This window comes from Danio aesculapii, chromosome 6, assembly GCF_903798145.1.
Source record: "Danio aesculapii chromosome 6, fDanAes4.1, whole genome shotgun sequence".
Taxonomy (NCBI): domain Eukaryota; kingdom Metazoa; phylum Chordata; class Actinopteri; order Cypriniformes; family Danionidae; genus Danio; species Danio aesculapii.
In genome coordinates, this window is record NC_079440.1 from 50,441,507 (window position 1) to 50,458,151 (window position 16,645).

A 16,645-nucleotide genomic window follows, 5' to 3' on the forward strand; every position below is an offset into this window, starting at 1 on the left:
TATTGTTTTTTAGAAGCCTAAAACTGTGGTTACACAAATGGCAAGATCTGCCAAAAGCCATGGTTATAATTTTAAAAAGCTATAATAAAACCATAGTTCATAGGAACAAGTGCTTTTTTCTCATCAACTCAAGTTATGAAATGAAACCTTATTTTAAAAAGTGGACAATATAGATTAAAACTATAGTTTCAATATAGATTATTAAAATTGAATGTATAGATATAATTTTAAACATAGATTTACTCTTGTGATTGCCAAAAAAGCTTACTTTTTAGCAGCCATTAGGAAATGTATTCATCACCATCACGTGTTTTCTAACAATAGTGTATGCAAAAGTGTTTAAAGGGTATTCATTAACAAAGCTAGTCAACATTACTCAGAGGTGACAGAAGGGTTAACATTGCTACTGTTTGTATTTCTGTCAGCTAGGGAGGCGTGACGTAGTTCATTATTTACTTCTGAATTGTTGCAAACCGTTCATCTTATTTGTTTACGTATAGTCTTCTGCTCGAAAGAGGTGAGTTTAGCTCCCTGTACAGTTAAATAAAACAACAATAGCAACAAACAAAGTAGTATCGCTAAGTAAAACGACAATATTATGAATTCTGCAATTGAGTGAAACGCAGCTTTTTAACGTAATGTCCACAAGATGGCGCAGGCCGGCAGCACAGTAGCCGTTGCTGTCTCTAGTCTACATCATCTTTCTATAAACAACCCTAAACGACGACGAGAGGTGGAGCCGCGGAGCTGACAACTGTCAAAAGACCCTTCCTGATAAGAAGAGCTCTTCTTCCGTCCTCAAAGCATCCTGTCGTAGTGCTTTTGAATCAGCTATAAAGCCGCATAACCGACGGGAGTAACGTTATTCCGCATCTCGTGAGTATCACCGCTTTTTTTCTTCGCTACCCAGTTATTGTGGAGCCGCTTCGGATGAACGGATCGCGTTTTGCCGATAGATTTTGACAAGCTGCAAGTCTTCCTGGAGACCCGCTGAGGTGAGACAAACATTCGCTAAACTTGCATGTTTTAAATATATATCGTTAAGTTGCGTGTTTATGTTACTAGTCATCATATCATTCGTGCTAAAGAGATGATGCTGAGGGAGCACTTTAGAGGAATGTGCTAGTAAATAGTTAACGCATTTCCAAATGTGTAGTTGAATCTCATTTAGAAAGTCTGTTTGTGGTTATTCATCAAAGAGGTATGTGCTGTTCCGTCCAAGAAAACATTTCAATCGGAAAGGGAAACTTAAATGACCTCGTTTAACCAAGAAACGTCTCTTTGTGGTTAAAATTGGCGCAAATATCAAGAGAACCGCCAGTCTTGTAAAGTCTTGTAAAGTAAGAATGGAAACTCACTTTGCCCCCTTCTGTGGTTCCAGATCATTACCACAGTATTAAATGGTTTGCATATTTACCAATGGTAATGTTGTAAACAACAAAATGCATAAATTATAGCATATGTTTACATTTATATAATATGAAGTTAGTTTAGGTTAGCATAACATCTAGTATTCAGAAATAAACAGAATGAGAAATAATAATACAACTTAATACAACGTTTTTGGTAATAATAATAATAATAAAATTATATTAATAATAATAATAAAGATTATATTCTTAATCTGTAAATACTCTACAGTAAGATACAACTGATTTAATTGTTGAAATTAAATCAGTTGAAAATGGATTTACAGGTTCTCTAGTTAACAAAAACCACATTATGTATTATAAAAAGATCAAGTAACAAACTGAATGATGAGCCTAATGAGCACATCTGAACTGTTGAGACAACACTGTCAGTTTAAAATAGCTGTTAGTGAGATTATCTAAAGATAGGGCTTTAGTTTGAAAGCTCTGGATGTGTTGCATTAAACAGCCTGAAGTGTCTTTCTCCTCATTTATTATAAATAGTCTATCTTTTGCTTCATTGAAAGCATCTGTTGTGTATTTGAATTGTACAGGATCTAACTGAGATGCTGATACAGTCATATTTAAACTTGATAATATTTAGCATCTTGTCTCACTTTAGTATTTTCCTCCACCACTGGCCATTGAGTAGTTTGTTTTGTATGTAGGCATGTTTTATTTAAATTCTGCTCAAGAGTATTAGCCGAATTAGGATTAAGGATTTGTAGCGGGGGGAAAATAATAGGTGCTTTCATTACAAATCGTGAATGCTTTATTAAAACAAATAGGCTATAGGAGCACCGAATGAGTGTTTGAATTTCTCCATCCGTGCAGAAGTGTGGCTAATTAAAGTGTAAAGTGCAGTCTGTTGTTGAGATTATCCAACTAAAGGGACTTAATGTAACTGATTGAAGGGGACCTGGAGGTCCGTGGTTTGGGAATTTAGCTCCACGTGCTCTCCTTCAGATAATCTGCTGCTAAAAGCTCCGTCACCCTGCACGGGATGAGCCAGCTGTTTGAGATTAGGAGTTACACAAAGATCAGTATTAGAGCACACTTCATAACTACTTTGAGAAGCTGTGGTCAGCATCTTATTGAATGTCACATTTGTTGTGATGCTTTTGAGCTTGGTGATTTGATTTACAGCATTTTATAGGTGTCTTGTGAGTCTGTGAGTCATGAAGTATTTTAGATAATGAGTAAATGCAATAATAAAGAGAGAACATCTAATTCACACGGTTCCTATCTAGGGATGTAAATAATGTTAAACTTAGTGGCACAGAAACCCTTCCGAAGCTGCATTTACGGTAGGCATCTTTACACAGGTGCTGCTCAGAGGTGGCATGAATGCATTTACATAGCATTTACATCTACACCCTGATACTAGAGCCTGACGTTGATTAGATCAGGCTTAATTTCATCTGGGTTTTATTCATCATTGCATCTTTAAATTCAATTGTGAAATGAGCAGGCATGAAGCAGCCTTTAAAGTATAGTTAACCTAAATAATAATTATAATTTACTCATCCTCAGGTCATCCAAGATGTAGGTGACTTTTTTTCTCTCCTCGCTAGTCTATTAAATTCAATTTTTGGCTAAAACTGTGGTCCATGGTGATTAATATTATCCAATTCAACGACTATCAGCACCTGGAGAGTCAAAAAACATATACACGCAAAACAAACATGATTCCCTTTGCTTCTGATGGCACACTGTGGCAAATTGATTGGTCAGTGCAATTATCTAAAGGTAATAATGTTATAACGTTGTTCATTTTTTTAACAGACTGGTTGTTTCGCTTGAGAGGACCTCATCATACAGAGACATTTTGTTTTCCTTTTGTGCTTTTTTGACTCTAAGAGCACCGGTAGCTGCTTACTTGCATTTTTATGACTCAAACAAGCAGTTTTTGCTGCAAATCCTCATGTTCTACTTAAGAAAAATAAATAAAATCACCACTTTAGATGGCTTGGGTGAGTATAGGATCTGCAAATTAATCGGCAAACCTTCCATCTAATTCAGCTCTGTAAAAATTACTTATAGCATTCAATTTTAGTGATTAGGGCTACACAATGTTTGAAAATGTACATTGTGATATTTGAGTTCTGCAATTTATTTTTCACAAGGTAACCTAATAATTTTAGATTGATTGGGATGGTTTTGCAGGGGAGTGCATAAAATATAATAAATTACAAGCAAAGATAGAGCAAATATACAAATGAAGGAGTCTAGCCATATTCAGGTACAGAAAAAAAATCATCAACAATATGTACAATCTACAATAAAGCTGTATGTTCTTCATTGTGTAAATAGTTAAATATCTTTGTTGAAGCTACAAACGTAATTTTCTTTGTGCCCAAATGTTTTAAACTCGCTTAAAATGTTAACACAGGCCTTAAAAACACAACCAATTCATACACTTTCCCTTTATAATGGTCAAACTGAAATGACTCTGAAATTCTCATGTGTTCTGAACTGTTGTACCTGGTCAACTATAATCCTGACTCCACATTGCATGTCCTGCGATGTGACTATTGCGTATTTACACATTGTGATATCGATGCTAAAATGATATATTGTGCAGCCCTATTATTTATATTCATTCATTCATTCATTCATTCATTCATTCATTTTTTTTTCGGCTTAGTCCCTTTATTAATCTGTGGTTGCCACAGAGGAATGAACCGCCAACCTATCCAGCATATGTTTTACACAGTGGATGCCCTTCCAGCTGCAACCCATCACTGGGAAACACCCATACTCTCATTCACACACATACACTACGGACAATTTTAGCTTAACCAATTCACCTGTACCTCATGTCTTTGGATTTGTGGGGGAAACCAGAGCACCCAGAGAAAACCCATGTGAACGCAGTGAGAACATGCAAACCCATGCCAACTGACCCAGCCGAGGCTCGAACCAGTGACCTTCTTGCTATGAAGCGACAGCACTACCTAGTGTGCCACCGCGTCACCCTATTGACATTCAGTCGCCAATAAAAAAATTAATTTACCCAGTCTGTGTTTGCATGTGTTCTGCAGAGATGTCAAGACGAAGCACAAGATCAGTGACCAAACCGACGTCCTTTCCTGACGATGATGCTGCCAGCACCAGCTCCACTGGATCCACTGGCCACATCTCTTACAAAGAGAGCCCAATCAGGTGTGTTTGTACTTGCTGGAGCCCTCAGTGTATTGTGTACGTAGTTTGAATGTTCATTTATAGTAGCGATACATGTTGATGCATGCTTTCCTGCAGGATCTTCAAGAAAAGGACCAGCCGCAAGGGCACTGGCAGCGTTTCACGCAATTCAAGTCGTGCGAGCAGCGTGAGTCAAATACTGACTGGACCGCGCAGCGACTTCAATGCCACTGAGAATGAGAATGGTCAGTATCTTTAAATAATTAAATATTTCATACAATATGTACACACAAATATAAATGTATCTATCACAGAGTAATCCACATTTGAAGCGAATCAAGTAAGTTTTCAGAATTGCCCTAATAATTTGATTCACTTCACGTTTAGAAACATGTATGAATGCATGTACAGTACAGCTATTAATATAGATGTTGACTTTCTGTATGAATAAAATATATTTACTATACATACAGTGTAGATTAAAACAGTATTGCTTCTCTAAATTTAGTTCTTGTAATATATGCACTTATTCCTATTGTCAATGTGTTTCAGGCATACCTACTCAAGGATTTTCCTCTGGATATTCCTCAGCTGAGGATCATTATGAACAACCTCTAAAGTCAAACCCTAGTAAGTGTTTATTTCCAATTTCATACATGGAAGAAACACTTTCTGACTGGTTGGTTGATTGAAAGTTCACTTAAAAATGAAACTAATCATGTATTCCACCCTTCACTTTTCTTTTATTCTGCTTTTTTTGTGTGAATTGTGGGGACATTACATATGCTTCTATTGTTTTTATTCTATACAAACTGTATTTCTTTCCCCTAAACCCAACTCTCACAGGAAACTTAACTCATTCTGTGTGACTTCTAAGCTTTTTGAGAAAAAAGGTCATCAGCAAAATCTTCACAATTCACCACCTTCTTGTAATACCAGTGTCATTCCCATGTCATTATACAGATTTGTGTCCTGATGTGTCACAAAAATGCGTACACACATATAAAAATAAATTTGGAAACATTTTCATCACCAAACAGATTTAAACAAATCATTATTCCTACTATTGAAGACAGTGGTTACTATTAACTATTTGACCAACTCTTGTAGTTGAACAATCCCTTCATGTAAAAAGAGTCACTTTTTTCCCATTCAGGTTCTACCCAGTCTGCAGCTGAACCAGGCTTTGGCATGTGGGACATGTTTCAATCTCCAGGTATTACATGTATAAAGCCTGTGTTCAGCCCTCTAGCATGAACAATCAGTCTTTTTCTCCTGCAGTAGTCATGTGCTCATGTGTGTGTGCCTTACAGCTCAAGCTCTGGTTCTGCTGTACTGGTGGCTGGGCACTGCATGGTACAGCCTCACCTCACGACTGTCTCTCATCAATGTGTTTCTGCTCAGCAGGTACAGTGCTCTCTGTGTGTTTGTTTGTCTGTTTCTGCATAATTACAATTGTGTGAACATGAGAAAAATTATTTAGTTTGATAAGAATCTTTTTATTGATCAACAAATCATTTTATTGTGGCATTATGAAATAAGAACTATTCATTCAAACTATGCGGAACGCCCACAAAAAACAAACAAACAAACAAACAAACAGGAAAGTGCGGACCAGTGATGAAGTGCGGGACAATGACATTTGCTGCTTCAGAAACATTAATAGACAAATTAATATCAAAGAAAAATAGGACATGGGTAATATGGGAATATTTTGGTTTCAAAGTCACAGACACTGATTAAAAATGGGTAATTTGTAAGAATTGTTGCCACAGCATGTGGGAATACAACAACCAGTACCTAAAAAAGCACCCCAGGCGGCAGAATGAGGAGCGTCTTGCTAAAAAGTCAACTAAAAGTATTGCCAGTGACACTCAGTCTAGTAGCTAGCAACAGCAAAGTACAATATCAGAGTTGTTTCAGTCATATTAGTTTGCTGATGTTCTGTATTTTATCATTATTATATTTTTATATTTTAAGCTACACTATCTCCCTAATTTAAGTTCAAATTGTTTACAGAACGGTAAGGCCATGTTATTTGTGCCTACTGTTTGCTCTAGAGTAAAATTTGGGTTTCATTTCTGAATATTTAAAAACAAATTTGAATAAATGCTTAAAAGTTAGTATCCTTTCAGTGTCTTTTTTTTTCACTCTTACATTTTAGCAGTAAGCTACATATACACAATATTGAGCTGAAGCTTGAGTACAAAATTACAAAAAAAAAACACATTTTCCCCAAATCGCACAGCACAATAATAATAATAATAATAAAGCAGCTTTCCCTTCCTCTTGAACAACATCTTTGTTTTGATGACCCGTTTATTTGTGCAGACTTCAAAGTCAAGATCCTGTCAGTCAGATGAAATCCACTAATAGCAAAAAAAAAACAACCATCCATACATCCAATCAATTACTGATGGACAAAATCAAGTTCTGATCTACATTTTCTTGTTCAAGAAGCCCTTTTACTCAGAAAGGCACAAGGAAGAAAACACACAATTTGTTTCATGTCAACTTAATTGAATATGCAACTCAAATTAAGTTAAATTCTTTACACATGCTCAGACCTGAAACATTTCAAAAGGTTTCTGTTGAGCTGCTAATGAAACATTGCAAATCATTTAAAAGGAGTCCTATTACGCTTTTTACAGTTTCAGCTTGTTTTAGTGCATAATGTGCACAAATAATACAATTAAATACAGTGCACAGTCACTCAATTATTTCCCATACTCCAGTTATTCTCTGTAGGTCTCTGCTGTATATTATTTCCTGAGGCCTTCTCCAAGAGATAATGTTTCACAGATCTATTATGCTTGTACATGTGACAGTCATAACCAATTTTGTCAAAACCTTGTATGTACAGTATTTGACAGTTGATGTGAAAGTGAAAAATTAAACTTCATAATTAAACTTTAAAATTTAACAATTAAACTACTTTAATAGTCAACAAACTGTCTGACAGCTAAATATCAAGATGTGGTTTGTGTCTGTACAATCCAAAAACAAATATCGATAGTTCAAACTGAAAAGTTTTAAAAATACATTCAGATGGTTTGTTTGTTGTTGCTGGAGTAACCAAGACACAAGTTGACAAATCCTAGAGGCATACAGTACTTAAAAATAGCATGTTTCTGCTACCAGCCAAAAAGGAACATTTAGGCCCAATCCCAATTCTATTTTTGTATCCCTACCCCTTCCCCCGGATGTAAAGGGGAAGGGCTTTAAAATTTACCCCTAAGAAATGGGACACCACTACCTGCATACATCATCATATGTCATCACGATCTCTTGCTTCATGTGAGATTGACGACGGCGACTGCTGTAGTTATTCCAGTTGCATTATATTTAGGCATTTATCTTCAGGAAATCACTAAAGGCAAAGATATAATGTTATCATAACGATATAATGTAGCAATAAGCTCGTAACTGTACTGTGCATTTACACCGTGGCCGTATTCATCTATGTAAACACACGAAAACAAAATTAACATTATACCAGACACTGTAAAAAGGTCATTCCTAGCCACTAGACTCTTCTGACAGGGTATTGTAATGTCAGATGTGAAAGTATGTTGTTGGACTGCTATACAGGAGTTGTTATTATAGATTATAGATAGCCAAATTAAGTGTTTGTTTTTTTAATCTTTTGGTAAAACAAGAACGCCGTTATGAATGTATTAAAACATGAGCTTGTTTGTTGTAAATAGTGGTAATAATGACAAAAAATATTTAAAAAAAATAAAAATAGTAATTAGTGCATCTCCTGACTTCCGTGTGTACCCATGCTGCCATGTTTTCTGGGAAATTTTCGTACCCCTTGCTTTTAAGTGTGGTCCTGAAAAATCTGTTTCAAGAGCTATCTATCCCTTCCCCTTAGCCCTACACCTTCAAGCTAAACAGAATTGGGACACCCCTACCCCTTCATGTGAACACCAAACCGAGGGGGTTAGGGGTAAGGACAAGGGCTAAGGGAGAGAATTGGGATTGGACCTCACTGTATGATACAATACATTAAATAACCCATGAGATATTCTGAACAAACTTCACAGATACATTTTGGGGACAGCTGAGATTATATCAGTTTTAAGGCATAATAAGAGACCTTAAATTCTACAAAAACTCTTGAATGCCTCAATGACTACCTTGGTTTCTTTTTCCACCTTAGATGCACAGCAGACATGAAAAAAGCTGTCCTGCTGGTCCTCCTCCTTATCTTTCTCATTTTTGGTAAGACTGATAGTCATCTAATAAAATCTATGCAGTTCAAAATAATAAACCTCACACCTTTAGGACCATGTGCATGTAGCTGTAAATAATGCAATTGTTCATGCTCGAGTATAAAATATTAATATGCAATTACCTGAAATTGTGTTGCAGGGATATGGTACTGGTTCCCGTTTTCGTCTCGTCCTGCACCCCATGTTGTCGTTACCAGCACTCCTCCTGTTAAACACACAGATAGACCCGTAAAAGCAGTTTCTGATGTGGGTTTAAAGTCTCCAGTTAATATTTCACAATGTTGTGCAATGCATCTTTCTCTTAAATTGATTACTATTTAATTAAATGCACTTTGTCTCTGTTTAGGATCATCTCCAGCATGCCAGTCTGTCTAACTTGAAGGACCAGATCGCCAACTTGCATGAACGAGAGGCAAACCTCATGGTAATTAAAACTTCACAATTATTCATGCTAAAATCTCTCAGCGTGTTTCTCATTATGTGTTTTGTTTCAATCTCAGAGAGACATTGAACTGCTGAAGGAAGAGAGTGCTAGACAAAAAGCCAAATCTGAGGTGCGCAACCAATACATTCACACCGGTTTCTGTATTAGAAGTTTTCAATGACAGTAAAAGCATCATCCCGCTTCCTTTGTGCCACCTCTGTTTGTTCTGTCATGGCAACACAGCACAAAACAGGAAATGATGTCATCCATCTAATTGTGTATTTGTCTGCTTGTCTCTTAGATGATGCAAACCGATGTGAGGACTATCAATGATCACATGAGAAAGTGAGTCCCTTTGCAGCGTTTAAGCCGCTTTTGCTTGTTGCATCATAGTTTAATCCAACTGGGGACATACGTTTCATATTTCCTAGCACTGAATTGGAGCGTGGTCAGCAGATTTCTGAGCTAAAGTCCAGCATCTCAAACCTTCATTCGACCCGAGACCTCCTTACGGGAAGAGTCGATGCACTTGAAGCTCACAACAACAATGTAAGGGCATGTTTTTAGCTCATTTAAAACAATGGAGCAGCAATGCTTGCAACTAATGATGTCATTTCCTGTGCAGCTGAGAGCAGAGCTGTCTGATTGGTTAATAAAACACCTGAAAGATCCAAGCTCACTGGAATCAAGTATAGTGCTGCGTCCGGAGCTGCAGAGGGCGCTACAGGATCTGGAGAAACAGATACTAGAGAAACTAGCGCATGAGAAAGAGAGCAGCAGAGAAGTCTGGAGGACTGTAGGAGATACGCTGCAGCAGGAAGGAGCCGGAGCCGCTACTATACAAGTGTGTGTCTGACAGAAGACGTTATTTCTTTTTGAGAGAGTGTGACTATGTGAGAATCATGGTGTTTTTTTGTGTTTAATAACAGGATGTAAAAGAAATCGTCCACAGGGCTATTAGTCTGTACAGAGCGGATGGGATTGGATTGGCAGACTATGCTTTGGAATCTTCTGGTATTGTACCAGTTTTCTGCATGATAACTGAATTTAATAATTTTCATACACACACATACACACACAGCCATATAATAAATTGAGAGAATACTATTTTTCCTATTTTAAAAATCACAACAAATGAAAACAAGGCTGTATGTAATTAATCAAAGTTACAGTAAAAAGTTAATATAGAGAAATATTGTTAAAACTTTACTTTTTTTGTTTTAAATGCAATTTCCAATGATAGCAAAGCTGACTTATCCACATCATATGATCTTTACATTTTATTTGTATTTATTTATACTACCAATAAAGATCCTGTGAAGTAGGGTTGTCGCGATACCATTAAATCATCTTATGATACTACACCAGCTGAAGTATCACAATACCAAATAGTATTGCCATACTGTAATTCATAACTCAAATTAAAATGAAATTTTACATGTTATAATAGCTTTACTTGAATGAAAATTCATAATTCCCTTATTATTCCCTCATTAAATCCCTGAAAAAGTATTATTCGCACGTCACTTCACCTAAAATTACGTAGTACGTACGAAGTACTTAGGCAGAAATGACAAACGACAAGCTTTACATGTTGATATCAGTTTTATGTCTTCTAAACGCGAATTTTGTCACTGTTTTGGTGTGCATTAGCTTATAGATGCCTTAAAAACTAACATTACTGAGACTTACATCTATTATAAATTATTAGAAATAATCTATTAGAAATTTTAAGTTCATGGGACCTTAACAAATTTGGGCTCTCAAAGACTTCTGTAAGATTGCTTTCTTATATCTTGATAAAAATATATATAAAATATTAAGAGCAGCACAACTGACATTAATAATAAACATTTCTTAAGCACCAAATTAACATATTAGAATGATTTGTTGAATGATCATTAGACACTGATGCCTGAATGCTGGAAATTTAGATTTACCATCATAGAAATAAATAACATTTTAAAAATACAAGTATATACAGTATAATAATAGAGATACATTAAGTTTGAACTGTTAGAATATTTCACACTACAATTGTTTTGACTATTCTTGATCAAATAAATGCAGCCTCTCAAACATTAAATATCTACTGTATTGTCTGTGCGTGTGTGTGCTTGTGCAGGTGCCAGTGTGTTAAACACTCGTTGTTCAGAGACGTACAAGACCAGATCTGCGTGTCTCAGTTTATTCGGTATTCCTCTCTGGTATCACTCAGAAAGCCCTCGTACAGTTATACAGGTAACAGCTCACACAAACACTCCCACATCACACTGTCCACCTTCAGCTCAACAGATCTGATCCTCTGCATGTGTGTGTGTTAGCCGGAGCTGTATCCCGGGAAGTGTTGGGCTTTCCGAGGCTCTCAGGGTTTCCTGGTGATCTCCTTGTCTTATCCCGTTGCGATCACACACGTCACACTTGAACACATTCCCAAAGACCTGTCACCCACCGGACGCCTGGACAGCGCGCCCAAGGACTTTTCTGTTTACGTGAGTCCATATTTGATTTTTTTTCTCCTTTGCAAAGCCCCATTTACAGTAAGAATGATTAGTAGATGATATTTATAATGGTTCACTACATTTTCTCTGCTGCTTCAAATGCTTCTGCTTTATAAGGCAAGACACTGTAGTGGAATAAGATATATTTACAGCATAGTGATATTGATCACTATACTTCTCCAGCGGACTGATTACATTCAGTATGAGAGGGTTTTTTTTGTATTACAAGTTTAAATCTGTTGTTTAAAATGGCAAGTTGTTTAATTATGCAAATGAGGCATTTCAAATATTTGTTCATATGCATACATTTCTAGCATAATAAAATCTGAATGGAATTACAGATGAGAAAAATGTTTAGACTTATTAAATCAAAGGCTTTTATATAGGAAGATTTTGGAGATCTGGATTTATCATTTCATAATTCAGAAAATATTGGGAACTGCCAGTAAAAATAAAAAACCTAAATATTATTTTTATAAAATAATGTATTTGTAGAATATCCTTCTGTAAATACCTTCACAATATAGCAATATAATATAATATGATCTGTAAAGTTTAGTTAATAACACCATGTGGCGAAGATGAATGTTTTAATGTAGAAGAAAAAAAACTGTTTAGAAAAGGACCTTTCAAAAGATGTATTATAATCTAAATCTACAGAGTACAGCCTCTCAGACAGCGCTTTAAATGCATTTTGGATGTTTTATTTGCATTGGGCTGAAAAGAACAAAAAAAGATTCCTGTATTGTCTTGTCTTAAAGCAGGATAGACTCTGATTGGCTATCAGCGTTTCATCATTTATCTGTTGAGAGGGATCATTCTTTGTTATTTTAGCTGTGACGTAAACTGTTCTTTTATAAACAGTAAACAACAGCACCAGAGATTTGTTGCGTGTCTTGTGTTCAGGGTGTGTCTAATGAGACTGAAGACGGAAAGCTGCTTGGGACATTCACTTATGACCAGGATGGAGAACCCATTCAGACTTTTAAGCTTCCGGTGAGTCAAAAAAAAACATTATTATTATTATTATTTATTAGTTTTTGTATTATTATGATTGTTTTATTAAGTATTTATAAATGTCACGGTAGCCAAACTATAAAAATAAAACCACAATATTAAAAATACTAAAAATTTTAATATTTTTACAATTTAAAATAAATGTTTTCTATTTTACAAAATGGTTAAATCTAATGTATTCCTGGGTTTTAAAGCTGAATTATCAGCATCATCACTCCAGTCTTCACTGACACGTGGTCCTTCAGAAAGCTCTTTTGATTTGAAGCTCAAGAAATGTTTTTTATGACTAAATAGTCTTACGGCTTAAATTTTCTACAGTTATTAAATCTGTGATCAGTAGAACATTCAAAAGAACAGTGTTTAAAGCGGTCTTTGCTTGCACTTTTGATGGATTTATTGCATCTTTGCTTATTAAAAAACACAAAATGCTGATTTTTAAACAACATTTTCATCTAACAACTCTGCATCCACACTATCCTTTTCAGTCATATCCTAAACGTTGGTCATCCACACTGAAATGACAGAAAATTATTTTGTCCCTTTCATTACTTTCCGGCTCTATTGAACATCACAACAATATGTTAAGGAGCTTTTAAAATGAACTGACAGTCTGATGGAGCTGTTGTTGGGAGTAAAACACATGTGTTATTAGCAATTGAGAGCAAGAACATACAGTAGACTGGCAGACTCGCCAAAACAACAGTTCTGAGTAAACTGCATCAGGGGCCTGTAGCTGGCTAGGCAGTTACATTTTAGTTTACTTTGCACCAATTCTGGGTTTTATGTAGCACAGCTACTCCATAATACCATGGCCACAAAGAGTGATCAAAGTCAAGCTGCCTTCATGATACTGAAAACCCAAGATTGGTGCAAACTAAACTAAAAATTAAGTGGCTAACCAGCTAATTCAGCTTTATTGAACAGGCTGGTTGCACCAGCAGTGCACAAGTTAAAACGTAGCCTAGTTGTGACATAAAGGGACACAAAGTTCTTTACAGTACACACTACTAGATATTTTTGTGTTGCACCACTGAACTTAGTTTAAATGTAACGCTACATTCCTGTAATAATATCAGCCAGATTAATTTACATCGAGGAGCTCGTGATGATAATGAAGAATGATGTCCCTCTACTCACAGCCTTCATTTCCTCACAAATCTTGCATTGTTTTCAGTTTAGGAAAAAAAAAAAAAGGTTTCATTTTCTTTCAAGCAGTGTTTTGGGTTAACTGGATTCATCAAAGTCTAATGTTTGGATGATTTCATGTGTATGCAGGGATGTGCGTCGTCTGTTATTAGTGACTGACTGTACTGTAATGTAAATAGTGTTGCAGAATTTGAAAGCAGTTTAACAATTTAAATGCTTCTTATCAGGTTTTGCATCATTCAGTGCGACTACGCATTACTTTACGGAGAGCTTATGACCTACTAACTCTGTTTTGCCTTAAGAACATGTGGTGGAACCGAAGTAAGAACAAATTTAGTATTTAGTTTACTAGCTAGTAGTTACTTTACATTCTTATTTAGAAAAAAAGAAAGAAAAAAAAAACAACTTACGACCTGCTCAGGCCTCTGGAGCAATAACTAACATTATTGCTGTCAAAATGAAGAACATCCAATACAACTGCTGTACAATGTCTTCCACCATTCAAGCTGAATTGATCAAAAATTCAGAATCGAAAGCGTTATCACAGTGCTTCAAAAAAAAAAAAACCTTTCAAAGAGTGTTTAAAAAATACATATAGTCTAAAACAGTGTAGACAGAAGGTCAAAACCAGGAGAAAGTGTGTACATGGCCCTAGATCTGCTTGTGTGAACTGCTTGTTTTGTGTGGTGCAGGAGGTGTCAGATGTCTACAGTATGGTGGAGCTGAGGGTTCTGACTAACTGGGGTCACCTGGAGTACACCTGCGTTTATCGCTTCAGAGTCCACGGAGAACCAGCACTCGCCTGACACCATTCAACATGCAGAAAAAAGATAAATGAACCCCAAATGCACTGGACTCAAACTGCTTCCTAATGTACGACTACCAAAAAAAAAAAACGCACATGAATGTTTGACTGATATCAGATTGTTTTGCCCAGTCTAAAATTATATTTAAATTCCTCAAATATTGACTTTCAGGCAAGTACTGATAAGAATTTCTTTTATATTCAGATTAATGAAATGTGTAGATTTTTAGCTTGGAACGAGCTGTTGTGATTTATTTAATTGTATGTATAAAGAACAGGCTGATGTTGTGTTGCTTTTAAAGCCGAATGAAGGACAAAACGTGTCGTGCTTGGCTAGAATGGACATGCAGCTGCAGCATTTGTGTTGTTTAGCTTTGCCTTTACGTTAGTCGTACGCTCAGTATTGTGTTTTGTAATAATAGATGGTTCTGGAATGCGTTTCTCCACGTCTTCATCGAACCGCATACCTCTTCAGAAGCTCATAGTAGTTTGCTGTGTCCTCCGAGCAGCAGATTTGTTTGCACTCATTTTGTTATTTTCTGGTTGAGGAAAACGAATGGAGAGCGTCTCCTCTGCGGGACAGGGGAGTCTGGGGGCAAACTCAGGTGTTTGGGTTTTAAACCAAAGTGCTCTTGTGTGTATATTTGTGCTTGATGATGCAGCTCTCCAGCACACGTGGAAAACTCTGAGGTATAAATTTATGCTTTGATTTATTGCGTTTATTTTGGTGTCATTTTACATTACTTGTTGAGCTGGAAAGGGACAGTTCACCCAGATGTTACAATATTCTGTTCAATATTTTATAACATACCATGGATGTCAATGGTGGATTCAAAAGATCTTATAAAGAGTAAAAAACTAAAAACTTAAACTTATTCAAATCATTTTGAGCAACTGTTGAGTATGTTTTGATTTTAGGGTGAACTGTCCCTTTATTAGAGATTAGAGTTCTTATGTTAATTTAGCAAAGTTTACATGAAGTTTCTGTCACAATATTTTGTATGGAAAAGGAATGTTTTTAATAAACTTAGGATGGTACAGAATATGTCGAGTCATGGTTTTTATTTTCAACATAGGCTCATTCTGAAAACAGAGCCCTATATATATATATATATATATATATATATATATATATATATATATATATATATATATATATATATATATATATATATATATATATATATATATATATATATATATATATTTATTTATTTCTGGAGCTCACGAATTATGTAGCCAGAAGTACGTATGGCTGTATTTCGTTTTTAAAACGAACGCTACAAGTTGTCATGACGGTATTATTTACCAGCTGACCGCTTGCCTCCGTATGGAACGCTTTTCCGCTGTGACCAGTTTGTCCAGTAGCTCCCAATGTACGTCGGTGGACTTGAGACGCAGAGAGGAGTTGACCACGACAACGAAGGTTCAGGTCTGGTGAAGAACGGTTCCAGAAAAAAAACAAGCCAAAAAATAAAAATAACAGGTAAAGTAAATAAAAGGGTGAGAATGTGGTAAAATCTGAAAACATTGTAAAAACCAGACGAGGGTTTTTCTTTTTCTGGATTGCTTTTTAAACCTTTTGGTTTGGTTTAGGGAAGTGGGTGGGCGTGTCAGTCGGTGCTTTTGAAAACACTATTGGCTGGGTTTAGGGAAGGAGGAGTGTGGGTCAGGCAGTCAGTGTTGCCAATTTAGCGACTTTGTGGCTATATTTAATGGCTTTTCAGACCCCATTAGCAACAAATTTTCAAAAAAGCGACTAGCGAGTAATCTAGCGACTTCTTTGGCATTACTGGAGATTTTTATAGACTCGTGTCCATACTGCACCGTTTCTACTCTTCTCAATGAGCTGCGGGTGATGCCGTCAGCCCCTACCCCGCCTCAGAGCACCCACAGTCCTCTCCCATCTGCAGCCTGAGAGCAGATCACCCCTCTGCGAACCGACGCCAAATGATTTAGCT

The 16,645-nt window shown here is 36.2% G+C and overlaps 1 protein-coding gene across 2 annotated transcripts; it reads left to right on the forward strand.

The window, feature by feature from the left end:
• The first annotated feature begins 697 nt into the window (after nt 1–697).
• On the forward strand, nt 698–14,695 carry sun2 (Sad1 and UNC84 domain containing 2). 2 transcript variants are annotated; one of them, XM_056460449.1, is made up of 18 exons: nt 698–995; nt 4,454–4,574; nt 4,671–4,798; nt 5,106–5,183; nt 5,710–5,769; nt 5,867–5,960; nt 8,719–8,780; nt 8,931–9,037; nt 9,138–9,215; nt 9,292–9,345; nt 9,517–9,560; nt 9,647–9,764; nt 9,841–10,059; nt 10,145–10,229; nt 11,341–11,456; nt 11,540–11,707; nt 12,623–12,712; nt 14,572–14,695. In XM_056460449.1, exons 2-18 carry the CDS (start codon nt 4,456–4,458, stop codon nt 14,683–14,685), a joined length of 1,734 nt encoding a protein of 577 aa, XP_056316424.1. In that variant the 5' UTR covers nt 698–995; nt 4,454–4,455; the 3' UTR covers nt 14,686–14,695. The 2 variants fall into 2 exon arrangements, with proteins under 2 accessions (XP_056316424.1, XP_056316425.1); XM_056460450.1 differs by having other exon boundaries at nt 698–876.
• Nucleotides 14,696–16,645: the final 1,950 nt, after the last annotated feature.